General features: G+C 43.2%; 1 protein-coding gene across 1 annotated transcript in view; it reads left to right on the top strand.

Moving 5' to 3' along the window:
• AMMECR1 (AMMECR nuclear protein 1) overlaps positions 1-26,708 on the top strand; it is a 159,389-nt gene that overhangs the window by 105,100 nt on the left and 27,581 nt on the right. Inside the window, exon 3 of the mRNA XM_054996712.1 lies at positions 24,611-24,725. Within this exon, the coding sequence (XP_054852687.1) occupies positions 24,611-24,725 (115 nt within the window). The remainder of the gene's footprint in view (positions 1-24,610; positions 24,726-26,708) is intronic.

Here is a 26,708-nt window from a genome sequence, read left to right on the forward strand (position 1 = left end):
CTTTGGATGTGACCTTTATTTTGATGTTTAAATAAACTCTTTCGATTTGATATTTTTATTTGAAAAAAAAATAGATAATACAAAAAAAAAGCAGGAAAAAGTTTCAGTTTTCTTACAATATAAGCTGATGGGTGTGTGTTTGTATCTCGGTGTCAGCTCTTTACAAATAGGAGTTCCTCCGTAGGAAAAAAAAGTTGGGAAACACTGATCTAGTGAACTAACCAGTTCAAGTGTAAAATTGTCATATCTGTATATGAATTCCAACTCAGCTTCCAACTCAGTTGTCTTCCTTTGAAACAGTTCTCCTACTGCAGTCTTGAAGTCTATTATTGAGAGTTAGAGTGGGGCAAGAGAGTTTTCAAAAGTTCTTGTTCTCTTAGTGTTCTGCATTTTTAATGTCTGGTTTGTGTTCGTTACACTGTGGCCTATTTGTATCATCTTCATTACTTTTGTTTGTGTGAATTTATTTGAGCAGTTTTGCAGGGCGTTTAATCAGTTTTATGTTGGATGCACTCTGATGAATTTTCTAAAGATGAAGCTGTTTCTTAAATTGGAACTGTGCATAATAATAGTCTTATTTCTGCAAATTTTACCGCTTTGTAATATTGATGTCAGTGAACATTTTCAAAACATATAGAACCTATTGTGCATTCACCTCTACACCTGCGCACTTCTTGCAGAAAGCAAAGTTGGTTTACTTTTTTTTTCTGAACAGCAGTTCTCCCTGGGGAGGATGAATCAGTTCCCATTGTTAGGAATGGGAAAGAGAAGATTTAGTGAAACATTAGAGGCAGAAATATGCGTCCATTGTGTGACAAATTTCATCCTTTCTGGAACAAACTGTTTTTCTACCATAAAGAATATATCAACCACCAAAGTGCTCCAGTCCATGCTATTGGTGTTTCTCCACTAACTTGCAGGATATCAGAAGCAAGATTTGTAACTGGTGGATTTTGGAGAGGAGCAAAATCTCATGCCCGATCAAATTTGCAAGACTTGATTTTATGTTAATATGGACACCCATCATGAGTTTTTTTTTTTTTAGAAATTAACACACATTACAAATAAGCCAGTAGCACAAAGCCAAGTTACACATACGAGTAGGAAATAATGGAAACAGAGCTGCTAACTGCTTGCTTAGAAAATTATGATCAGTGCTAATTTGATTTTTGTCTTTGATTTTTGACTGATTATTGTTATCTAATTTATGTATGTTTGTATTAATTAAGCCATCTGTAAAGCTTCCTTTCTTAGAGATAAGATAAATATATGATTTTACATTATCTGTATTTGTTGATGTGATAGTCTCATTTTTCTTGCGTTAACTGCAGGTTTTTCATATTTATGTCAGTTTCAGCTGACTGCAAATTCGTAACGATCAAATAGGATTAAAGATGTATCTTTTTAAAGTTTATTTTTATTTAGACGATATACAAATAACAACTTAACATAAAATAGAGCATAGAAAGAATAGAAGAAAGAAAGAAAGAAAGAAAGAAAGAAAGAAAGAAAGAAAGAAAGAAAGAAAGAAAGAAAAGGAGAGGGGGGGAAAGTATAATAGAAAAGAAATAAAAAGAAAAATAAAAGCTTATGATTTTCTCTGGGGCAAATACAAGTACAATTATAAAATTGGGTGCAGATTGGTAAACTGCAGTACTGCAGCCCAAACTCTGCTCACAACCTGAATTCGATCCTGGCGAATTTCAGATAATGAAATATTTTTTCTATTTTTGAGGTGCATTTACTCCATTTTTATTCTATGTTAAACATTTGTAATCCATAACCAGACCAAAAATTTGAAAAGAAAAAAATTACTGTTTAAAGGTATCAGTACGTGCCGCACTTAGATTCAAATCATTTCCCAAATCCTGTTGTTTAAATCCTGCAGGGTTTTCCACTTGCATCTCCTCCAGTTCTCTTTTGAATCTTTCTAGGAATTGTGTCACCTTTTGAACTGAATTCAATCTAAATTTCTGCCATTTAGAATTAAAAATCACACTTTCCAATGTATCCCATGGAAATGGGATCTTTTTCTGTTTTAATTTTTCAGTCGAAAAGGCATATTCTTTTTTCTTACGTAAAATTCTTATAGGGAATTTTGTTGTTGTTGAAAGTTTTCCAAATACAAATCCAGCTTAAAACATGCTATTACAAACATTTATATTTGTTTTATCTCTATAATAATAGAAACTTCTTTCTACTATTTACATTAAAAGAGTCTCTTCTTGAATTCTCATGAAAATCTATAATAAGCTTGTTGTTCTTCAAATGCTTATATTTCTAGAATTGATTGGTAAATTGTGTTCTTAGGATGTATACCACTTTCTGTAATATAGTCAATAAATGGTTTTCATTTCCCAAAGAATTCTGTTGGTTTTTCTTTTCCTGATGATCTTTGTAGATTTTCTGTAATCCTTTCCATTATGAACTGGTCCCACACTTCGTTGTGCCATTGGTCTATGTTTGGTGCTAGCTTGGCATTCCATGTTGTTGCAGTTACTGCTTTTGCTGCCATAAGTAGGCTGCTAATCAGATCTTTTCTGACTTGGGGAATTTTAATGTCTTGCCATAAGTTTAGAAAAATTATTGTTGGTTGTAATTGAATTAAAAAGTTAGTTATTCTGTGAATCATTCCTGTTACGTCCTCCCCAAAGGCCTTTATTTCTGGGCATAACCACCAACATTGACTGTAAGTCCCTGCTCCCCCACAATTCCTCCAACATAGTGGTGAATAATTTGCTGTCATTTTTGCTACTTTCTTTGGGGTGTAATACCAATAGGTTATTATTTTAAAAGTTTGCAATTTAGCAGATACTATTGATGAATTGAATAATTTTGATGTCCATACTTCCTCCATTGTTCTGGTGAGAGTATGCAAACCAAGGAATCTGCTGAGTGGTTTTTTTGTCATATATGCCTCCTGCATATCTGTCATGAATGTATATTGGCTCTGCCTCTGGTCTCTGAGAGTATGGGAAGTTCTTTATTGTTGTAATACCAGCAGGTTATCTCACAAATGTTTACTTTCTCTTTCTCGCTCCACTGAGCCAGGGTCCTTGACTGCCAGCTGAAACTGGCTCGAAATGTATCCTTCTTGAGAATCAAAGATAAGTTCATATTTCTCACTGTCTACTCTAAAACAATGTCTCACCGCAACCCGCAACCCCCATTAACGGTCCTCTTTCCCAAAGGCGAGGATATTCCCTGTAACTAACATTGCTAGCCCCACATACGTCACTTCTGCCAATTCCACTGTCTGAGCACCTTGAACTGAATGGATCTCTAATAAAGTTACTTCAAGTGAAACACCTGTGTGTTAACTGTGTCATATCTGTGCCCCATCCATGCCATTATTGATACTGACCTGTTATTCTGAACCAGTGTTTAATGCTGTATCTTGATGTCATATTGCCAGTGCCATAACTGCTTTGGTTTCACAGGCTCACTGAAGCTGCAGGTGTCTTATCTAACGGCTTTGGGAGCTCTCAGTGCTTCTGACCTTGTACACTGCTTGCTCCCATGAATTACTGTGTTTCAACTTTAATCTCCTGTTTTCTCAGTGTCTAGACTTGATAGTTAAAAGAGGTGAGAAGTTCTTAGGGCGGGTTCGCGCCAAAAGTTGTTTTACTGATGGGAGAGGGGAAAGGAGTAATTGTGTTCTTTAAGAAGAATGGTTTTCCTACATGTTGCCATTCCTGTCAACTTGTTTTTACTGCTTAGTTGCTTACTTTGGTTCTGAGTAATCCTATGGACATATCTATGGAAATGATCTGATTCCTGAATAAAACCTTTTAACTAAGAGCCTGAATTCTTGCTGTAATGGTACAGGGGTCTATCTGCCATAGCCTGACAAACTGTGGACAACTTGGGGATCTAACTGCCAGGGACTGACATTTTTCTTTCTATTCCTGTCCTTGTCAGGATTCTCTTATTTGATGTTATATCTATCAATCTTGTTAATTTAGTTTGTTTCCATAGTTTATTTATGCACTGCGTTTTCCCTGGGGGGAACCAATCTTGCATTGTAAAAGAAGAATAACTAGAAATATTGGGGAGAATTTTTCCCTTTTGGGAATCCCATGTTTTTAAGATATCTACTAGGAATTTGTTTTATGTTTTTCCTTTGACTCCTTTTTTGTTCCATATTATTTTTTGAGTTGTATAATGATAGTATAGTGGGGTCAATAGTTGTAGCCAATCGGGTTCTTTTTTAGTTTGCAGCATCTGTAATAATACATTCAGTAACCTAGATGCAATTGCGTATGTTTTTAAATCCAGGTAATTAAAGCCCCCTTGATTGGCTTTTTGTCTTAAAGTAACAAATGAAATTCTTGATTTCTTTTTGTTCCATAGGAACTTGTTTAACATCGACTGCCATTGTTTGATGGTTGGCATTGGTGGTGTTAATGAGATTGCTCGTAAAAGAAACAAAATTTGGGGGAGAATAAATGATTTAATAATACGAAACCTATCCATCCAAGTGTAATGATTTTTGTTTCTTGGTGCCAGTTCTTGTTTGATTTCTTTAATTTTTGATAGTGTAGTAGTTGATCTAAGTCTGCCAGAATATTAATACCCAGATAAGATATGTATATGTCTGCCCAGCAATAACCAAATTTAGAAGAGAAGTGGTTTTTTGTTTGTCCTGAAATGTTTAGAGGAAGTATAGTAGATCTAGCCGTATTTATTTTTAATCCAGTCACTTGCGCAAACTCCCGTAGTACTTCTTGTAAGTATAATAACGAGTTCTCTGGATTAATAATGAAAAGTAACATATCATCTGCAAATAAATTAAGTTTAAAGGTTTTGGATGCTGCCTCTACTCCTTGTATTTTCTCATGTTGATGAATTGAGATTGCCAAGGGTTCTAAAGCTACTGCAAAAAGGGTTGGTGATAAAGGGCATCCCTGTCTTGTCCCTCTTGATAGTGTGAATGTTTCTAATTTTGATTTGAGCCCTAGCCTGAGTATAAATTGTTCTAATTGAATTTATAAATTTGGCTCCAAAATCCATAGCTTTTAGCAATTCTATTAGATATGATGTTTCTAAGGAGTCGAATGCCCTTTCTATATCTAAGGATATCAACAGTGTTGCAGATTTTTGTTGCTTAGTAACTGACATAATATTGAGTGTCTTCTAAATGTTTTCCATCAGGTCCCTACCCTGGGTAAACCCTGTCTGGTCTTGATGGATATAATCTTTAATAAATGAGTTTATTCTTTTTGCCATTATTGCCGTATAGATTTTATAGTTGTCAGTCCTTGGCAGGTAGAATCCCCAAATTCTCCACAGCAAACACACAGGTACATTGGTTGAAGTAACTTTATTAGAGATCCATCCAGTTCAAGGTGCTCAGGCAGCTGAATTGGCAGAAGTGATGTACATGGGGTTGGTAATGTTAGTTATAGGGAAAGTACTTGCCATCAGGATAAGGACCGTTAAGGTTTTGGGCATGAGAGACTCCATTTTTTCTTCTCCCCTTTCCAAGAAATTTGCCAAGGCTTTGATAATCCTTTCTCTAATATCTTCATCCAAAACCTCTGGAATAGCTCTGAATCTTAAAATTATTTTTCTCTCAACTCCAGTAAAGTCAAATTATCTGATTCTCTTTCAAGCTCCTTGTTCATAACTTCCATCTTATTCTCTAAAATTTCCACTTTATCATTAATTTGCTTTACATTCCCAGATATTTGCTTTCTAAAACTTTCCATTTTTTAAACTTACCCTTTCATGTCCGCTTGCATCTTTTCCATTCTTTTATCCATTTTTTTCAGAGTCATCCACCTTCTTTCCTAATTCTTCCATCTTATTTCCCATCTATTCAAACAATTTCTGAAACAAGTTGGGTGTGACTGTTTTTTCTACAGGTAGATCTATTGATCCCCTTCTGCCCTCTTTTGCATTTTTCCTAGTAGTTGACATTCTATATTATAATTAATTGCAATCTTCAGCAATAAACAAAAAGCAAAAAAAGTAGTCCTATGGAGTTCTGTTCATTTTAACTAGCAGCTTTATCCCCACCGCACTTGCATCAAAAATGAAAATATTAAAACTAAAAAATTAAAAACATAACTGTCCCCTTTCCCATTTTCAAAACTTTTAAAAGTTTTTTGCAAAAATTTCTTGAATCTTTAAATCCAATAAAGCACTGAAATCCATCAAGAATGAAGGTCTTGCCAACTACCTGGGATAAGTGGAGTTTTGATTCAACACAAATTTAACAAAAAGCCAAATTGTAAGGTTCATTATTTTGTTACGCATACAACTTGGTGTTTATTTTCTTAAGACTAAATGCTCACTTCTGACTCCTACATTTCGCTAACCAGTTGATTTCTCACAACTAGACTGTAGCTTGCTGTGGTCAGTCAGGTCAGGTCATTTCCCTTCTCTATGTAGCAGTTAGTCTTTTGTGTAAGCTGTATTGATCCCAGTTTCAAATCAATACAGTTACGCACATACTGAGTGCAGTGAAAGGTTCTTCTGATTGTATAATTCCATCTGGTGTGAGCCTTCATATGTGCAGCACGAGAACTACTTTCTCATACTGATTTCTATTCCTGTGCTTCCAAGGAACAACTTACGTGAATGAGAAGATAGTATGGGTGGGGAGTCGATTGGATAGGAAAAGCCCGTACTGGGCCCACCCACATGGTTGCATCATTCCCTAAAATATGTCTGTCCTAAAAGCTGTCCTGCCTTTTGTATTAAAAATATAAATTAAAAAATGTTCTTTTAATGCAAAAGTTGAGAAGTTTTGTAAATACGTTTATGATCAGTTCTCACAAGCATGAAGAAATAAGTCCAAGAGAAGAAGGAAGAGTTTACCTCCCGTCTGAGCCTCCTCTCAGTTCTGCAGTACAAATCGGAAGACATGGACTAAGGGGAAACTCTGGTCCCCTGGAGCGCAAGGATCGTGTTTTTTTTTTTTTTAATTTTAATAATTTTAATAACATTAACAGCAAGGATCGTTTTGAAGAGCTTGAAATGGTGACGGAGACAAGAGTGGAAGGAGAACCACAAAAACCTGGAGGAGGGAGTGAAGAGGGCATTGGGCCACACAGAAGTGGAAGAAAACGGAAGGTGGTGGTCATCAGGGACTCTCTGCTCAGGGGCATGGAATATCATGTGTCCAGGCCAGATCCCCTATTCCAAGAAATGTGTTGCTTGCCAGAAGCCAGAATTCAGGATATTATAGACCTTTGTCCTCCCTCCCCTTATTTCCACCCATATACTTTCCACTGGGCTGTCAACCACATTCTCCAGAACTTGCTGACAATCACGCCCTCTCCTCACATACAATGCCACTCCGCCTCCTCTTCTGTGCTTCTGGATTTTCTTGAATACTTTGTGCCCATCCACTACCACATTCCAGTCAGGCTTAACGACTTTTTTTGCCTCTTGTTTTCTCCCTGAAGGAGCCCATCTCCAAGGCCCAGCCAGCCACTGCCTCCCACAGGCCAGGCACAGCAACTGCTGGTGTGCTGGGCGATCAGTGCACCAGACAGATGGCTGTACTCTTCTTGGCATCCCACACCAGGCCCACACAATCAATGCCGGCAATCTTTGGCAGGGGGAGCAGCTTGATGGAGAAAGACTCTCAAATGAGCACTGCCACCCCATCCCCCGCACCCCCCAGCCACTGTCCTGTGACTGGTGACAGACCGAGAAACCTGGGGGAGCCAGCTGTTTCAGGCTGACAGTTTTACCTTCCCGTACCCAGGTCTCGGTCATGCACACCAGGTCCACCTCTTCCATTGCAAAATATTGCTGAAGGGTTGCAGTCTTGTTATTAATGGACCTGGTGTTGCACAACAGCAGTGATGGGAGAGGGCATTGAGTCCTAGTCCCACTACCAGCATCCCTTGGAATGGGGCAAAGGTTGGAAGGAACCCGAGTGTAACCATATCTCTGGCTCCTTCCCTTATAATACGTAGCCCCACTGCCATACCTCCCTTGTCCCATAACCACTGGGATCTCCACCCTCATATTGACCACTAGTTCAAATGACTGCTGCCCTCGGCCACTAATTTCACAACACCTATTGCACAGTAACCCAAATCTATATAGACAATATTTTTCTCATTAATCACATTAATGCTATCAGTAATGTTAAGAATTCAGTTCTAGATTTTCCACCCCCTTTAAATTATTAATTTCCCAGCTTCTCTGCTAACTTCCTATCAGAGCAGGTTAAGTTTAAACAATCCAGCAAAGGGCTATATCTAGTGCAGTCTGCCATTCAGACATGCTGTACAAACGGAATTCCCACTACCCAAACAACCCACCCCAATAACAGTAGCAATCATAGGGAGGAGAAGACAACAATCAGGTAAGTCAGGGAAAATAAACATAAAATAATCGACCCTACTTTCTCCCAGTAGCCCAATACAACCTGGCCACAACAGTCACAATCGACAGTCAAACAAATTCAACAGCAGAACCACCCCATCTATTCAATAGAATGTACAACAATTCCAAGCCATGGCGGTCCGAGGGTTGGGGATGAGCATCTGAAAAGGCTCACCCCAGGTGGAACAGCCTCCCCAGCAGCAGCAGCAGCAGCAGCAGCAGCAGCAGCAGCACAGGTGATCACCCTGCAGTCCCAGGCAGCAGCTCTCTTCAGCCTGGGCAGTCTGGGGGCGGGGCTGAGCAGCATGCTGTGATTACGGATTATGGTATGCTGCCTATTAAAGTGTTCCAACAATTTATGTGCTATAAGCAGGGACGGCATTTCAGCGGCTCTTTAAAAAGGCCTATTTTCAGCTCGAATCATTCCCAAAACAGCCTGGATCGGGCCACTGCTGGGTGGGGGAGGGTTCCCCCACCCAGCACCAGCCTGGTATGGGCCGTTTCAGCCCCGATCCTGACCATTTGGGGCCCTAAATAGGCCCAAAATGACCAATATGGCCCGGATCGGGGCCGAAATAGCCAGGATCAGGTCACTGTTGGGAGTGGGAACCCTCCCAGGCCCAGCACTGGCCCGATCCTGGACATTTTGGCCCAAATCCGGGCCGTTTTAGCCATTTAGGGCCTAAAATGGCCCAAACCAGGGCCAAAATGGCCAGAATCAGGCCTGTGCTGGGCCGGGGAGGGTTCTCCCACCCAGCAGCGACTTGATCCAGGTTCTTTTGACTCCAATCCTGGCCTTTTCGGCACCGTTTTGCCTGTTTTGAGTCCACTTAGGGACCAGGAAGCCTCCCCCGCACGGCACCAACTTGGTCCCAGCTGTTTCAGCCCTGATCCAGGCCGAAACGGGCCCAAAACGGCCATTTTTGGCAATTTTGGGCCTGTTTTGGTCCAGATTGGGGCTGAATAGGCCTGGATTGGGACAGTGTCGGGCGGAGGAAGCCTCCCTTGCCCAACAGCGACCTGCTCCGGTCATTTTGGCTCCGATCCTGGCCCCAAAGGGCCATTTTTGGCCCTTTTGTACCTGGATCAGGGCCAAAACAGCCCAGCTGCAACCTGATCTGGGCCGTTTCAGCCCAGATCTGGGACTGAAAGACCCAAAATGGCCACTTACGGCCATTTTGGGACATTTTCTGCTGGGATTGGGGCTTAAATGGCTAGGATTGGTTCGGTGCCAGGCGGAGGAAGCCTCCCCTTCCCAGCACCGACCCAGTCCTGGCCATTTCTGCCCTGATCTGGGCCGAAACGTGCCCAAAATGGCAGTTTTTGGCCATTTTGGCTCCATTCCCACTGGGATCAGGGCCAGAATGGCGAGGATTGGGTCGGTGCCAGGTGGGGGACCCCCCCCCCCCCCGCCCAGCACTCACCTGGTCCTGGCTGTTTCGATCTTGATCTGGGCCCAAATGGGGCCCAAATTGCCATTTTTGTCCATTTGGGGCCTGTTTCAGCTGGGATCAGGATCCAAACCGCCAGGATTCAGTTGGTGCCTGGAGTGGACCCCTCCCCTGTCCAGCACTGACCTGATCTGGGCCCTATCCAGGCCAAAACTTGCCCAAAATAGCCCTTTGGGGCCTGTTTTGGCCTGGATCGGGGCCAATAGGACCCTGATTGGGCCACTGCCAGGTGGGGGAACACTCCCCCATCTGACAGCAGCCAAATCCCAGCCATTTTGGCCCTATCAAGGGGTGTGGCATATGCTAATGAGTTATGTTAATGAGTTCCTGCAGCTACAGAATGATCCTTGCATGCATGCATACATACATGTTAACAAAGCCCGTTGTACAATGGGCTCTAGAAAGGGGAGGGCAGGTAGGTGGGCCTGTTTCCTCCTCTGTGATGATCCTGGCCAGGTGAAGGCAGGGCAGGGGGCAGACACCTGCTCCACTACTGATCCCAGCTGGGTGAAGGGGGGGCGGGCATTACCTTCTGCTCTGCGCCTGATCCTGGGTGGGTGAAGGGGCGGGCGGGCATTGCTTCCTACTCTGCATCTGATTTCAACGTTTCGGCACCATTTTGCCTGTTTTGAGTCCACGTAGGGCCCAAAATGGCCAGGATCAGGCCTGAAATGGCCTGAATTGGTCCTCTGCCTGGTGTGGGAACACTCCTCCGCCTAGTAGCGGCCTGATCCTGCCCATTTGGAGCCCCTTTTGGCCATTTTGGGCTCAATTCAGGCCTGAAATGGCTAGGATTGTGCCTCAGCCTGTTGGGGGAGTGTTCTACCATGTGGCAGCAGCCTGTTCCAGGCCAATCCGGGCTGTTTCTGGCCCATTTTGGCCTAATTTGGTTCCAGAAGGGTCCGGAACGGGCCCTAAATGGCCAGGTTCAGGCTGCTGCCCTGTGGGGGAGCGCGGTTCTTTTTGGCAACAGCCTATTCGCAGCTCATCTGGGCCCGTTTTGGCCCAATTTGGGCCCAAAATGGCCCGGATCCGGCCACTGCTGGGAGGAGGAGTGTTCCTCCTCAGTGGACTGGCCCGTTCCAGGCCAAATCGGATGCCACCCATGCAGCACAGGAGTGCTCCCGGGGTGGCCACGCCTGCGTGATGATATCTCTTCCTGGAAGTTACATCATCATGCAGTCCCAGGCGCACGTGCACTCATGTATTGAGGGGTGCACCTCCCCCTCCTGGGAGTTGCCCCAAGTGAGAGTTCCCCCACGTTTTCCCCCAGAAAAAAAGCCCTGGCTATAAGCTAAACATCAGAAGATTTTTTGTGGATTTGACAGTTTGCAGCATGCAGTCACATCAGGTGGAAGTGGAAGTGGAAGCTCTTCCCATACTACTGGCCATAAGTGCAAAAGGACCCTCAGTGTGTAGAGTTTGTCTTTAAGTTAAGGCCACAAAGGCAACTGTATTCAGAGAAAAAAAAATTGAGAATGTGCCTTTCTAGTAAATCTGCAAGTTGATCTTATCAAAGTGGCTGTTTGAAATTTTCAGCCCTGCTCAGTGGGTACGTATACTGTAACTAAGGGATCATTACAGTTAAACCATACTTGTGGGAATAGCATTTTCCCTAGCACAGTTGCAGCCTATATCTGGATAAGTAATGCCAAAAAGTATTTACAGTACCTTTATGAAATTATTTCTAGTAGTGTCAGAGACTGCCAGCTTAGATATTTCGAGTAACTTCACTGCCCGAATCCAAGGATGCACGAGTTAAAGATGTATTGACAGTCTAAGAGCTCAGTACAGTACAGTAGACATTTCATTGACAGGAATAACCATTTCCTCCCCCTTTCTAAGCATTAAATTCTTCAAGCCCAACCCTTTCTACTCCTCCGTTAGTTATGCTGTAAGCTAAGTTCAAATTAGCTGAAGAAGGTAAAGTGAAAGTAAAGTTGTTGTTTTGACTAGGCTGGTCATCTTCGGCCAACTGGTCGTGCCTCCCTGGTAACTGGCTGCGGCTCCCTGGTAACGTTGGTAACATTCCTTCTCTTAGCTTCTCTGACATGTAGCACTCAATAACTCTCTTAAAGCAGGACCTTTACATACCATGCTTGTAGTAGCCCAACAGTGAACCCTCCCCAAACCCTCCAAAGTATGGCAGGGACCACCCTGACAAGTAGGGGTGTGCACCTAGAAAGTTTCCATTTCAGTTTTGGGTCTGGAGGTTGAGGAACAGTCACGTCTTCCTGCTGGTTTGTTCTGGCAGGGGTGGTGGTGGCTCGCAACAGGTTTTTTTTCTTTCATGAGTTTTGGCCCCTTATACATGTGTTGGTGTCACATGTGCAAAAGCACGCTCATCTTTTCAAGGGGGTGAGGCTCTGGGGCAGATGTTTTTGCATGCAGTGGGACCATAGTCGCACAAAAAACTCAGCACTCCCTCTAAATCATCAAGCCAGTGAGTTTGAGAGCACAATGAGGTTCAGTGTTTAGGGACCCTGCAGAACGGAGAAGGCACATGCCAAGGCAAGTGTTGGGCAGCTGCAGGCATGCACGCGCACACACTGTTCTTTTTGCATTGTCCCAAAACCTGTTGATCCAACAATTTTCTCTTCAAGCATATAAACACTAATGGACCCCAAAGAAGACAAGTGTTGGTGGTGACCAGGTGCACACAGTGGCAGGAAACAAGTGACGCTGGCATGGCTTAAATTACATGCACAAAGGTACCGGCTGGATATTAGGAAAAACTTTTTCACGGTCAGAGTAGTTCAAAAGTGAAATCAGCTGCCTAGGGAGGTGGTGAGCTCTCCCTCCCTGGCAGTTTTCAAGAAGAGGCTGGATGAAGACTTGTCAGAGATGCTTTAGGCTGATCCTGCACTGGGCAGGGGGTTGGACTAGATGGTCTGTATGGCCCCTTCCAATTCTGTGATTCTATGAACATGAACCTTAGTGGCAGCACAGGGCTCAAAGGCTGGAGAAGACTCTTCCCTCCTCAAACCCATGTGTGCATGCTTGCGTAAATGTCATGCTGGCCTTTCCTTGCATTGTATGTAAAAGGGATGGTGATAGTAATGATGATGCAATGGCACCATGCTATCTGCTGCTCCCCTCCCTGGTGCAAAGAAAACCTTTGATCTCTTTAAGCCACTCAATGCCATTGCCCAGGAAGTGCTAGAAAAAATGCAGTCCCTTCCTGCCAATAGAGTTAATGCTAAGGGCTCAATCTCTCCCCTTTGAAGCCAAATGGTTGCATGATGAGTGCAGACAGACCTACCATTAAGGAACATAAAATGCTGCCAGATAGCCCTGGATTGCCTGCCTGCTGAGTGGCAAGTGCCGAAACAAAACACTCACACTTTTTGGCAAGGGGGTGGTGGTGGTCATTACAGAAACATTTCCTGGATTTGGTTCAGCAATCCAGAGGCCACTATAACAGACTGAACCAGTGAGTTGTGTGTGTATTTTTGGCAATTTTTTTTCTTTATGCACACCCCAGATTTCTAGTAATGTTCATGTTTTCTTATTTCTCTTGAAAAAAGATTTGTAATAAAAGTGGGAAAATTTAGACAATGAAGGCTGTGAAGAAACTAAATCTGGAGGTGTTTATATTAAGGTGCAGTTTCCTTATCACAAGCAATAATTCTGTCTGTAATGCTTTTTATTGCTAATTTGTTTATTAATCAAAGGGAAAATGGTGTGAAGTCTGCAAATGCCAATGTCTGTGACAAGGGCTTTTCTAAGTCTGTTGCAGCCACATGAAGAAAGTTAGAATGAGGACAGCCTTGGTTACTGTTCTAATTGGAGCAAACATTGACAACTGTGGGCTGCCGTTGAGACTTAATGTAACAGTTGGTCCTCTGAAAAGAATGGCCACTTGAAAAAAATGATATCAGTGTAGTACTTCAGAGACTACGTTTTGTAGATGCTATGAATATGTTGGAGTTTATTGGTTGGAATTCTGAGATCTGCACAACTAGTTCTATGTGCTCAGGGGGGTGTTTGCTTAAATTTTTTCGTGCTGCACTGCATGTTCTTTTGAAGGGTATACTTAAGGAAGCTCTTTGGATTCTGGTCATTACCAAAGTGATGACTGATGTAGGCCCAGCATACTGTCCCACATTCTGTCATGGCTGCTACTTGCCATCCAGCCCCACTGGTCCGTTGGTGGGAACAGGCAGGAATGAGCATGCTCGTGGCTCTCCTCCGACTCGTGTTTTAGGACGGGCAAGCACACCTGTCTTCTGCTTGATCAAATATTGCCTTGCTTGTTGTGTTGGAAGGGGCTGACGAGGTCCACTTTGAGGAGTTGTTGCTCATTAACCATGATTTTTGTAACATCCCACACAGGGATATTACTGGTCCCTAGCATCCCACCGTCACAAGGTGGCCCCTGGAGATACCACATGCAATAGCAGTACTAATGGTATCCTTCCCCACACTACCTGAAATGGTAAATGTAAGTAGTGCCAGATTGTTGCCTCTCATCTCCAGTTTACCTGTATAGTACTTTCCTCAAACAGGCACACACTGAGATCTTAGAAGAAGCCGTCAAGTGTGTGGGCAAGTGGGCGGCCTTGAAGCTACAATTTGCTGCCAGTGAACTCTAAAGCCAGAGATCTGGCACCCTGTCCTGAAGTGGTAATGGTTGTCCAACTCAGTCAAACCAAATATGTGGTCCTTCAGCAAACAGTAAACTTCTAAATGTTCCAAAAGCTTCACTATCATTTCAGTCCTTATGTTCCCAAACATTTCTCTACATCAGTGGTACTCGCTTCATTGCTCAGGGAGAGCCACATTTGCAATTACTATTAACCAAAAGAGACACGTTGACTTTCATCCCTGGCGTGAGCCTTGCGGTTCAGGGAGGCCTGCAGCATACCTGTTCCTCTGCTGCAGCTGTTTCAGAGGGGAAACCACCTGCCAACCTCAAGCCTCACTATGCAAGGGGCTCAGCCACTTTCCTGAAACACGAGGCAGATTCTACACTGGAGAAATGTGCTCAGAAGAGCCAGTGGTGACATGTCAGAGAGCCCCTTGGATAATCTAAAACAAATACAATTTACTGGCAAAATTCACAACAAATATGAATTCATATATCCAATCCACAATAACACATAATCAGCGTGCTTCTGGTTATAAACCATGTTTCGATGGTTTCGATCTTCAGGTATGGCTTGATCAAAATTGTAATGGTTACATGCTTTTCTTCAACTCACAGTTAAGTAGACTGTGCTATGAAAGCGTAAAAGGAACAGTGAGGAAACTTTCCCTAGTTAAGTTTAACAATCAATTGCAAACATAGGGTATTAAATTACCTTTACCACTATTTCCCAATTTGTACAATCAAGATAGCAGCAGTTTACTGTATACAGAAAGTTCTTCATCCATCAAAATGTGGTTTATAACCGGAAGCACATTGATTATGTGTTATTGTGGATTGGATAGGATATATGAATTCATATTTGATGTGAATTTTGCCAGTAAATTGTATTTATTTTGGATTGCATATGACCAGCTGCATTGATTGTATGAACAGTGATTACATATGCTCCTGTGAGCTATTGACAGGATTGTTACTAGGCAATTATATGATGACTACTTATCCTGTGCATTGTTTGTAAATTTTCTTATTTCACGGTTGTAGTTTTTTGTGTCTTACGTTCAACACCGTGGTTCTTTTTGTTGTAAACAGCCATGGGTGGCTCCTGTAATCAAGTGATTTGGTTAAGGGTAATGAGAAGTGCTATACCCAAAGTGCTATGGAAAAGCCCTGCTGAATCTGAAGGTGTTTGCTCCTATTGCTGTTGCCAGCATTTCAGTGTTAAACTTGGTCTTTGGGCTATTGTTTGGTCACAGTTGTTACAATACTGTGGTGCTTTAGTGCTGCTCAGACCCAAGGAGGAAAGCCCATGAAGAGAGATGTGAGACCCCTGCGGCTGGTTTGCATCCAGTTGATTAGCACAGCATCCGTATAATTAAAGTTGATTTGAACTCTGTTGTTGCTGCAAGCCATTGAGGCAGTTGGAGAAACAGAGCGAGGATTTTATTTGGAAGCAGCAGTTTCACAGCTTGGTTAAAAAAACAAAAGCACTCGTGTCAAATGGGATTCATATGGCATCATGCTGACTCCACAGCTAACGTAGAAGTGTCATGAAAAATATTGCTAATCAGATAAAATTCTAAGCATAATTATTTGAATATCTCACCCACCCTTTATCCCCAAGAAGGGGTAGTCAAATTCTTCTTCCCCCTGCCCCAATCCATAATGCTGCCCTTATTGCAACCACTCGAGAAACTCTAGTTCCCTGCAGCCGAGGGAAGTATCAGCATTCAGTTTTCCATTTTGAACTGGTCTAATTGTAACTTTCATTAGCTGCATTGAGCATATTAATGGAAAGATGAGATGCAAATGTAAAGCCTTAAGTAAGTTGACTTTGCCCCAGTTTCCTCTCTGCCTGTCTTTAGTCTAATAATGAAAATGAATATTCAGGTCTCAGAAATCATATTGTACTGTAACTAGATTTTAACTCCAAATTGTTTTATTTGGATCTTGCACATAACTGAGGAATTTTTGTTAATTGCCTAATGTTTTTAATGTGTACGTTTTGTGCATGAGTTACCTGCGTGAGAAAAAAAGGAACTCAGACCAAAGGAAATAGTGAAAAACAAGAATAAAAGGGATGGAAACATACATAATAGCTAATTGCACATGTGCAGCAAACTTTATAAATATCAGAAATCACAAACAAACAAATGGCCAAAAGGAAACAGCTAAATTCTGAAAGACGAAACCTTAGGAACAAACCCTACTTCCCAGTAATGTGTAGAATCAAGTTTTAAAGAGAATATCCCAAAGCGAGAATTATTTAATGGGCAACTTTGGCTATAACAATCTTTAGAGCTTTCATCATGTCTTCAAACGTCTTGATAACCTTTTTTAGAGAAGTAAAATGTCTGGAAATTTCGAAGCCACCGGGGGGGGGGGGGCGGGATTGTTTTTCTCTATTTTTTTTCAGGAAAAAATCCAAAGTTTTTTGGGGGGAGAGGAATTGAAATATATGCAATAGTTACTGCCATATCAAACAATCTAATTTTACTGGTTTAACATAAAATGCATCATTTATAACTTACTTTGCATATAAAATTAATAATAACTACACTCTTCTGGATAGATTAGTACCCCACTCAGAGTGGTGAACAAAGTTTGTGTTGTTATTATCCCCACAATACAGCTGGGGCTGAGAGGTATGTTTTACCCAAGGCCACCTGAGCTCATGGCAGGCGTGAGATTCGAACCAGCCGAGTGCTGCATTGCAATCCAGTCATTTAACCATTTTGCTACAACTGGCTCTTGGAATACTTGACATATTATGGGAGTTTAAAGTTGTAAATGCTGTCATTTTCTACAAACAATATTGTAAATATACCTAATACTTGAGAGAAAACTGCAAGCCAATGTACCCTATGGTGCCTCAGCACATGTACCTTAATTTTTGCTATCTGAAAAATAGGAAAAAAATAGGAATTAAACAGAAAGCACAAACTTTGTGGAGAGAGCTCACTTCTGAGAAAAACTCTGAGGGTTTGGTGCAGTTTCTGTTCTACCTCATAGAATTGGAAGGGGCTCCAGGGTCATCTAGTTCAACCCCCTGCACAATGCAGGAAATTCACAACTACCTCTCCCCACCATACTTCCTTCTGATCTTTTTTCCAGCAAGGTGGGTCAATAAACAACTTGTTACCCAATCTGTGGGTATGTATATCATAGTGGTTGAGGGAGAGATGAAAAAGTGAACTATGAGGGAAGAGTCAGGTCAGAAGGACAATAGAAGGCAGCATGCAGCAGCTGAGAAGCAATAAAAGCAGTAGAAGATTAGGTATCCTGGGTGTATATTTAATGTGTGATATTCATGGAAGATTTGTCCCACTCGTCTCAAATGAAGACTTGGGGAAACTTGTCTTAAAGCAAACAAATTTTGGTCACAAATTCATATGATAATACAGGACATTTTGAAGATCAATATACAATTTAAACCAGAAGCCTTTTTGTTGGGACTAATGGACAAACAGTTGGAAAATAAACATGGTATCTTATTTGTATATATGACAACGGCGGCTAGGATTTAAAAGCACAACAATGGAAAAATACAGTACTGCCTTCATTGGATAACTGGATTGTGAAAATGAGGGAGTTAGAGGAGATGGCTAAACTTACAGCTCTGATCAAAGATAAAACATTGTCTACTTTTATAATAAATTGGAAACCCTTTTTTTTGGTACTTTTTCTTTAATTTTTGTTCTTTTTTTCTCTTTTATTGGGATTTTAAACTTATCAATAGAATAAAAAGTATTCATTTAAAAAAAAGACTTGCAGCTCAATCCTAAGCCATGAGACAGTGCCGTCGCTTGTGCATGGACATAAATGTGGCACCACCCCACTGCTCCCTAGGGACTTTTGCCGGAGAGTCCCGCCAGCGGCCGAGCTCAATGAGGTGAGGCACAGCTGCAGCCAAGAGCACTCGCCCGCCGTTTCCCTGACAACCCCGCCCACACCAGCCAATGGCTGCACCGCTCCTCTGAAAGGCGGGCGAGGGGCAAGCAGAAGTGCAGCCAATGGGGAGGGCGCGATCCCCACTGCTCACCAACACCGCCTCATCAGGGAGCAGACATCCCTGCCGGGGAGAGGGGGGAAAGGTAACACTGAAGGTGCGGATCAGACACCCACCCTCTTGCCCGTCCAGCCCCCATTTCTGATGAGGGCCTGGCCAGTGGCTGCAGCTTGGCGCGCCAGCAAATCCCCTCATCACCGCCGCCACCACAAGAAATAGGTGCCCCCTCCCTGAAAAGTAGGGCCAGATAGGGAACTGATCTCCATTGCCTGGAGATCAGTTGTAATCCTGTAATCCAGCTACCACCTGGAGACTGGCAACCCTAGTTAGTCCCCAGGTTCGGGAGAGGCAGGTGGGGGGAGGCGGGTCCTTCAGTGAGTGACAGGAATATCCATTGGAAACCACGTGGGAGACCAGAAGGCCAATTGGAAGCAAGGGGAATGAAAAGCACCCACAAACCTGCAGCGGCGCCACTTGAACACATCACTGCATCTCTACGATGCAAAAACGCGGGTTGGATCTCGATAGCCATGCCCCAGGCCTGGGGTGATGCCCCCCCAGCATGAACTGACAGCCCCTCCCCACGCTAGATTTCCCAAGTCCATCCCTGCTTCTGCAAATGGCGAAAAGGAGGGGGATGCCCAGTAACTACACCCACACCCACACCCACCAGCAACTTCCCACATGCAGTGACCATCTTCCTGGCTTATCAGATGCCAGCAGCTCAGACTATCAGAGAATGAAAGTCCTCAGTGTCCCCACCCACCCACCCACCCCGCCGACATTCATGGGCCACACTTCAATTCACACTCCACTGCCTGAAGTTACATCAAGGAGAGGAAGGGGGCAGGGAGACTGGACAGGGCACCACTTGAAACATTTGCAGGGATGTGTGAGAGGACATTCCAACAAGTTGTTGAGGAGCCAGCTATTGGTAATGTCAGGCAAGCATGCAAACACAGCAGTTTGTTGTTTTTCAAAACGCTTCATTAAACTGGAAATAGTGCCACTGTCCCTCAGCTGGAAAGGGAGCCAAGGCAGTTTGCGCAGCCAGTTCTGCGCTTCCAGGGCTGAGGCTGAGATGCGGACTGCCTTGGGAACCTGCTCCCTGAGCTGAATCTGAATGGCACTCGTGGAGGATTACGGGGGGGGGGGGCTGAAGCAGACATGCTTGGTTGTCTATCAGACGACTGACTACGTGCCAAAGAGACACGTGCTGCAAGTAACCCAGCCTGGTCCATGGCCAAGGCCAAGCCCACACTCCAACATCTAGGAAGATGCACATAGTAGAGAGCAGCAGTGGCTGCCCTACAGGTGCAGCTAGCGACCAGATGATGCATGACCCTCTAGTGAGGATGTGCTCTGCCTTGGGGTGATTTTACTTTTAAGGGAGAAAGTCAACAGGTAATTACAAACACCCGGTCAAGAGTAGTTTTCTGGGCAACTGCCTCTGGGGCAGGCAGGGGCTGCCACCACCATCCCCTCCCCCACTTAGACTCACCTGAAGAGGCTAGCAGTCAGGTGAGTTCAGGTGACAGGGCAGCCGGCACAAGTCAGCGAGCCAGGTTAGCTGCCGCCCCATTTCCTTCTTACCTGTAAGTGCTCCCTCACCTCTTACTGAGCTGGAACTTCAGAGTCAGATAACCTGAAAGGAGGCTTGAGTGGTTATTGTTAGTTAGCCAGACATTCTGGACTTTGCCCTTCTTCCCTTGAGCAAGTGCAAAGTTCTCCCAGTTTCTCCGCTAAGTCCCCTCTAGTGCACTCTCCGCCTCATGCACAAAGTCCCCATGGTTGAAGGCAGACGGGCAGAGCCTTCGGCCGTGTGCTCACCTCCCTAAGGTCATGAGCAGTGCAGCTGGATGTTTTGTAGGGTGCGTGAGCACGTGATTGCGTGTGGGGAGTGGGGCTTGCCCACCCTGGAAGCGCACACGGATTGGCCCCCATGGTAGTTCCCATCCTATGCTCCTTTGGGCCGTGGGAGCGGGGCTGGGCGCCAGGAGAGGGGCCCGAGTTTTCCCCGTTCAATGGGCACCTATGGGCTATGCCTCCTTTTTCGTGGTATAACTTTCCGCCACTGCAGGGGGCATTCCTGGGCCTAGAGTGGCTTTGGAAGCGGACTAACTCGTGCCCTGCCCCTGCCCTGCCCCCTTCCACACCGGCGTGGGGACTTGCGCCATACTTGTGCCTCTGCCTGGCTGCCAAATGTGCCCGCCGGTGGCAACCTGTCTGCGGTAATGTGTCTTGGGTAGGTGCCGGCTGAGAGGGGTTTATGTTGATGTAAGAGCTATTAATATTAATTAATTTATATTAATAGCTCTATTTATATTTAGTTAATTTATATTAATATTTCATTGTATTTAATTAATTTATATTAGTAGCTCCTGGTCTCTGTCCTCTGAGACCAGGGCCCGACAGAATTTGTTATCGTTCCGCCAGGCCTGTAAGACAGAGATGTTCCACCAGGCATATGGTTGAGGTTGGACTTGGCCTCTAGCAGCCAAAAAAGTAGAGAAGAATGTAAGATCTGAACCCTCCCTACTAGGGTTGTCCGCCACCTTGTGTCTCGTTTTGCTGAGTTGCACCTGCTGTTTTATTGCTTGCCACTATATTCGTATTTTATGATTGAATGTTTTTAAAATCTTTTATGGTTTTATATTGTGTATATTTTAATGTGTTTTTAACTTGTTGTAATCCACCCTGAGCCATTTGTGAGGAGGGCGAACTAAAAATCCCAAGTAAATAAAAAATAAAACAGATCTAGCCACAGTGATCCATGCCTTAGTTTCCTCTTGTCTAGGCTATTGCAATGTGTGCTTCTTGGTGGCTACCCTTGAAAAGTGTTTAGAAGCTGCAGCTAGACTGCTCTGCTGTTCAGGGGCAGCTAACAGGAACATGTATTACAGCAATTACGCTGGCTGCTGATCTGCTTCTGAGCCCAGTTCAAGGTGTTGGTCTTTTTTTTAAAAGCCAAGATGACTTGGGACCAGGGTATCTGAAGGCCTCCTGTTTGTTCCTGGCCTGAAGATAAGATCACAAGGAAAGGCCCTTGAGATTGTCCCATTGAGCAAAGCTCCAGAGGAGTTAGCTGTGTTAGTCTGTAGTTGCAAAATGGTAAAAAGTCCAGTAGCACTTTTAAGACTAGCCAACTTTATTGAGGCATAAGCTTTTGAGAATCACAGCTCTTTATCAGATGCATCTGACAAAGAGAGCTGTGATTCTCAAAAGCTTACACCTCAATGAAGTTGGTTAGTCTTAAAGGTGCTACTGGACTTTTTACCATTGAGCAAAGAAGCTCGTCAGATGGGTACACAAGAGAGCGCCTTTAATGTATTTTTATGTCTGTGTAAGCCATCTTGTGCCATAAGTTAGAAAAATGGCTAATAAATGTTTTAAAAATAAATAAACAAAGTTTTAAAATTAGCAATTACTTCTGAGAATGTAAACTTGTCTCTTTCCACCGCTGTTGAACCTTAGCCAGCCCATGTATATCTGGAATGAGGGAAAAGGCTCCCCTCTTTGCCTTCTCACTGTCTCATCAGAATGAGGAACAAGGCTCCCGAAGGAGAATAATAATAGCAATAATAATAATATTCGATTTATATACCACCCTTTAGGACAACTTAACGCCGACTCAGAGCAGTTTACAAAGTGTGTTGTTATCCTCGCAGCAGTTGCCCTGTGAGGTAGGTAGGGCTCAGGATGCTGTGACTTGCCCAAGGTCATCCAGCTGGCTTCAAGTGGAGGAGTGGCGAATCAAACCTGGCTCTCCAGATTAGAATCCTGCCACTCTTAACTACTACACCAAACTGGCTCTCTGACTGGAGGCTAACTGTGGAGAAAGGAGAGTAACCCCTTGCCAGTTTGCTCTTTTGCTGGGTAGATGCCATGGTGGTGGTTGTACTCACTATTTCCTGCAGCCCACTTGCTCTCCTCAAGAAAAAGTGCTGGGATGAGAATACAGTGCAAAAGCGTTGTTGGACAGGACGAGCCCTGTATTTTGGCATGCAGTTTGCAGCTTATTCATCCTCCACTCCTTGCGGTGGCGGCTGTTTCACAGTGGAAACCACCGCCCATTCCAACTCAGCCACGCAATGCTTGCTTACTTTCCCAAAATGCGGAGCAGGTGCCGTACTGCAGAATGGTAGCCAGGAGAGCCACAGGTGGTATGTTAAAAAGGCACATACGGTTCCTGAGCCCCTGACTATCACTGCTGTAGTTTAGAAGTATGTGGCGAGGGGGGGGGGGGAGACTGTGCCTGCAGACAAACGCAGCTTGCATAAGAAGTCTGCTGCATTTGATCTCCCCAGTGCTGAAGCGGTTAGTAAACCAGTTTTGGTTGTTCCTTTCGTTAATAGGAATAGGATCAGCAGGAAAACATCTACTGGTGGTCCCTGGCCCTAGGGAGGCTCGACTGGCCTCAACCAGGGCCAGGGCGTTTTGAGTCCTGGCCCCAACCTGGTGGAACTCTCTATCAGAGGATACTCAGGCCCACCAAGACCTTGTGTCTTTCCTGTGGGCCTGTAAGACAGAGATGTTCTGCCAGGCATATGGTTGAGGCCAGTACTCAGATCCACCGACTGGCCTCCCTGCCTGTCTCCTATTAGTGGGGGGCTATATTGAGTCATCTGCCCCATGTAGGAACGGTGGCCAATCTCGCACCAACTCACTTCCCCACCCCTCTCTTCCCTTGTGGTTGGCAGGGAAGGGTGAAGTGAACCTGGGACATAGTGCAGAGTCAGAACATAGTGCAGAGTTTGTTTTTATGCTGTTAAATCTGGCTTTTATCATTATTTAATGTGCCATTTTATCCATGTGTTTTTATCTGTATGTTGTAATCCGCCCTGAGCCCGTCCACGGGGAGGGTGGACTATAAATTAAATAAATAAATAAATAATACTTCTTTGACCAAATCTAAGTGAGACTATGATGGAAACAAATATCCACTATTCAGCAAAGTGTTAAACACTGTGACTCATATTTTTAAATGTGAATTTTTGGTTCTGAGATTCAACTGCTTTAGACTTACTGTCTCGTGATAGTTGAGACTGTGATAGGCGTCATATACATCTCTTACATTGGTAGTTGTCAAATACTAAATTCCATGGCATTCCATATGTCATGCTGTCAAACACTGAAATGCAGTATAATTGGTTTTCAAATACAGATAGCAAATATTCTTGGAATATTTAACAAATGTCTGGTGAATATTTAACATTACCATTTTCAACGAAAAATTCTTTGGAGGAAAGGTTTTTCCCTCTGAGTGCATGTTATACAGATTTTCTGTTCTTCTGGCTTCTGCCTCATCCTTCTTCCAATGGTTCAGATGTGCTTCTTTATGTTCCCTGCACTAGCCTTTCCGATTCACTCTTTTTCATTCTGCTGTTAATTGATCTTGAGGTGTTTTTCCTTGAGCTTTGTACAGATTTTCTCTAGCCTGGCAGAGTGTGGTACAGGCGAGGATTATATCAGAGCTAAGCTACAACTGACGCCTGACACAGGTTGGACACTTGTCAGCTTCCCTCAAGTTTTGATGGGAAATGTAGGCATCCTGGTCTTGCAGCTGTAATGGAGAGCCAAGCTGTAAAACCAGGATGCCTACATTTCCCATCAAAACTTGAGGGAAGCTGACAAGTGTCCAACCTGTGTAAGGTGTAGCTTGGCTCTCAGAGGCTCACAACTTTCTTACTTAATTATATCAAAGTCTTGGACCTTGTACTGCAGATGTTTGAGCCAAGCCTGGAAGGATGATTAACACTTACTGCAATTTTTATAGCAGCTTTTTTAAAAAGTTCACATTCTGTTTTTCCTCAAAATCCTTAAATGTTTACAGTGATAAGCTTGCCAAGTATATTCAGCTGTGGATTTTGGTGAACACTGAGAGGTTCGTCCCCGCCCCCCGCCCCCCCCCCCCCACACAAGTTTTTGTTTGGCAGCAGGTGTTTTGCTAGTCGGCTGGTCAGTTCATAAATAAAGCTCAGTGGGATCTTTTTGCATCCAGGAGGGGTGGTAGAAGGGCTACTTGATGAACTTTGGCATGTTTGGTTATTGCATTAACTAGCTTCCAAGAAGTCCAGAACACCTTTGATACCTGAACTGATAGGAATGTTTTGTCTAAGACCAAATGGCTGCTGTGGCATTTTCTTAGTCTTCCTGTTCACTTGTTCACAATAAAACACTGCAATTACACAATTTTTTTTTGTTTTTTTACAGTGCCCTTAAAGATAGCCGATTCCCCCCAATGACGAGGGATGAGCTGCCACGACTTTTCTGCTCAGTGTCTCTACTCACTAACTTTGAAGATGTCTGTGATTACTTGGACTGGGAGGTAAGGAGTCTTGAAGTTTTTCATGGTGTTCATTGCTTTACTGAACACCCTTTCTCAGTCACCATTCTCATTACAAAACCAAAAATGATTGGAAAGCTTAGTAGTGAGTTAGTAATGTCTTGGGAGTTAGTAGTGTCTTCTTCTTAGATTAGGGTCTAGTTTTATACTGCAAAAACAGTGGGAAAATTCTTAAACACCCCTGCTTAGTCCAAGTAAAACTGGAGTTTATTGCTCTTTCTAGGATAGCCAGACAATTAACTCCCAAAGCTGTACAATTTTACTACCTCTCCTAGACCAGCCTTCGCCCAAAAACTCACACCTCTTTATTCTGCCCTTTCTGTTTCTGAGTGGAATTTGCAACTTCATTTTTAAAAGAGAATTTATATGCTCTCTCTCTACAGACTTGCTCAAGGTAGCTTTAGGTTGCATAGTCTTACATACCAAATATTCCCATTTGTATGTGGCCGGTGGGGAGGGCGGGTGGGGGGTCCAAGATGAAGGCTTTAGCTTAGACTTTTCTGTGAGCAGGAAGTGTTTTTACGGTGGACCATTTGATCATGTGAGTCCCCACCTGGAATCTGAAGTGGTCTAGCCCCTGCTATCTCTGAAGTGGTCTAGCCCCTGCCTAAGTACTAAGCTTGAGAGAGAGTTTTGAGTGACTGAAGCTGAAATCTTTGTTAGTAAAATTGGCACAGGCCCCATGGCAGGAGCTACATAAATGCCCCCTTGTCTCTTCTAACCCATGTATATCATGTATACAGCAACACCCAAATGAGCAGTTATCATTAAAACCACATACGGCTCTTTATGTGAGCTTGAAAGCTTTCAGGACAAGAATAATTGTCAGCAACTTTAAAATCTCTTCATTGCAATGAGTAGTGGGTGTCAAGATTTATTCTGAAAAAAATGTATCAATTGCAACAATAATTGCAATATAATGATTGCACAGTGCTATATAAATTCCAGACTTGGCTTTGACTATCATCCGAGGAGCCCTAATGCAGGTTTCGGAATACATGAACATTGAGTTGGGTGGGGTTTCTTGTCATGCACGTTAAAATGTGTGGTCTTCATAGCAGTTGTTTTCACTGATAAGGGTGTAAATTATGTCTACTTGGCTTTCATGAGGGCATCTTTCTACAGCATTAGCCTTGGGAAGAGGCAGTTGTACCATATTAGTTAACACAGGAAAATAAGGCAGCTCGTAGATCATACAGAGTGGCAAGGGCTCCTGACTTCTTAAACCTTTACATTCTGGGTGCTTTGTTGTATTATTTGAGGGGAGGAAAACAGACCTTTGAATATCAAAAGTCTGAAGCTTTGTGTATGTTTATAATGGGCCTTTTTTACGCCTCCAGATGTCCTACAAGCTGTTTCAAAGCCACAAAATTAGAAACGTCCTGCTTTTTATTGATACCAGTAACGACATTTTACATGCAGCTTTGCAGGCTGTGAATTGGCTGTTCCATGTGAATAACCTCTTGCCTCCTAACTGCAGTTTACTCAGTTTTTGAACTAAAATTCAAATGTGCTAAAGATCTAAAAATCATTTAAATAATTATTATTAAAGCAGAAAAACTGAGGATGGACATGATTGGGAACTACTTCTGTAATGTTTACTACCCTAACAAGTAGTGAGTACCAGTACCTATTGAGGGGCTCTCCCAAAGCCTGAGAGGGGAATTCATGGAAACTAGTGCAACCTTATATATAAAACAAAAAAAAATGCAATGTTGCGTTAGGGGCATTAACTTCTCAAAATACATGCTTAAGGATTCCCAAATAGTCACAATATGGCTTCACCTCTCATTTTAAAAGCTATTATATTCTACAGTATAACATTCTAAATAAGTAAAAAGTTATGTCGTTAAGGCATTGAAGTTTGGTTTTCTCTATTTCTTATAGCACTTTGCCAAATGCCTGCATTGTCTATAGCAGCTGAATATTCTCCACACATATTAGACCTCTGGGAGCAAACGTTTT

The sequence above is a fragment of the Eublepharis macularius genome, chromosome 13 (genome assembly GCF_028583425.1).
Source record: "Eublepharis macularius isolate TG4126 chromosome 13, MPM_Emac_v1.0, whole genome shotgun sequence".
Taxonomy (NCBI): Eukaryota; Metazoa; Chordata; class Lepidosauria; order Squamata; family Eublepharidae; genus Eublepharis; species Eublepharis macularius.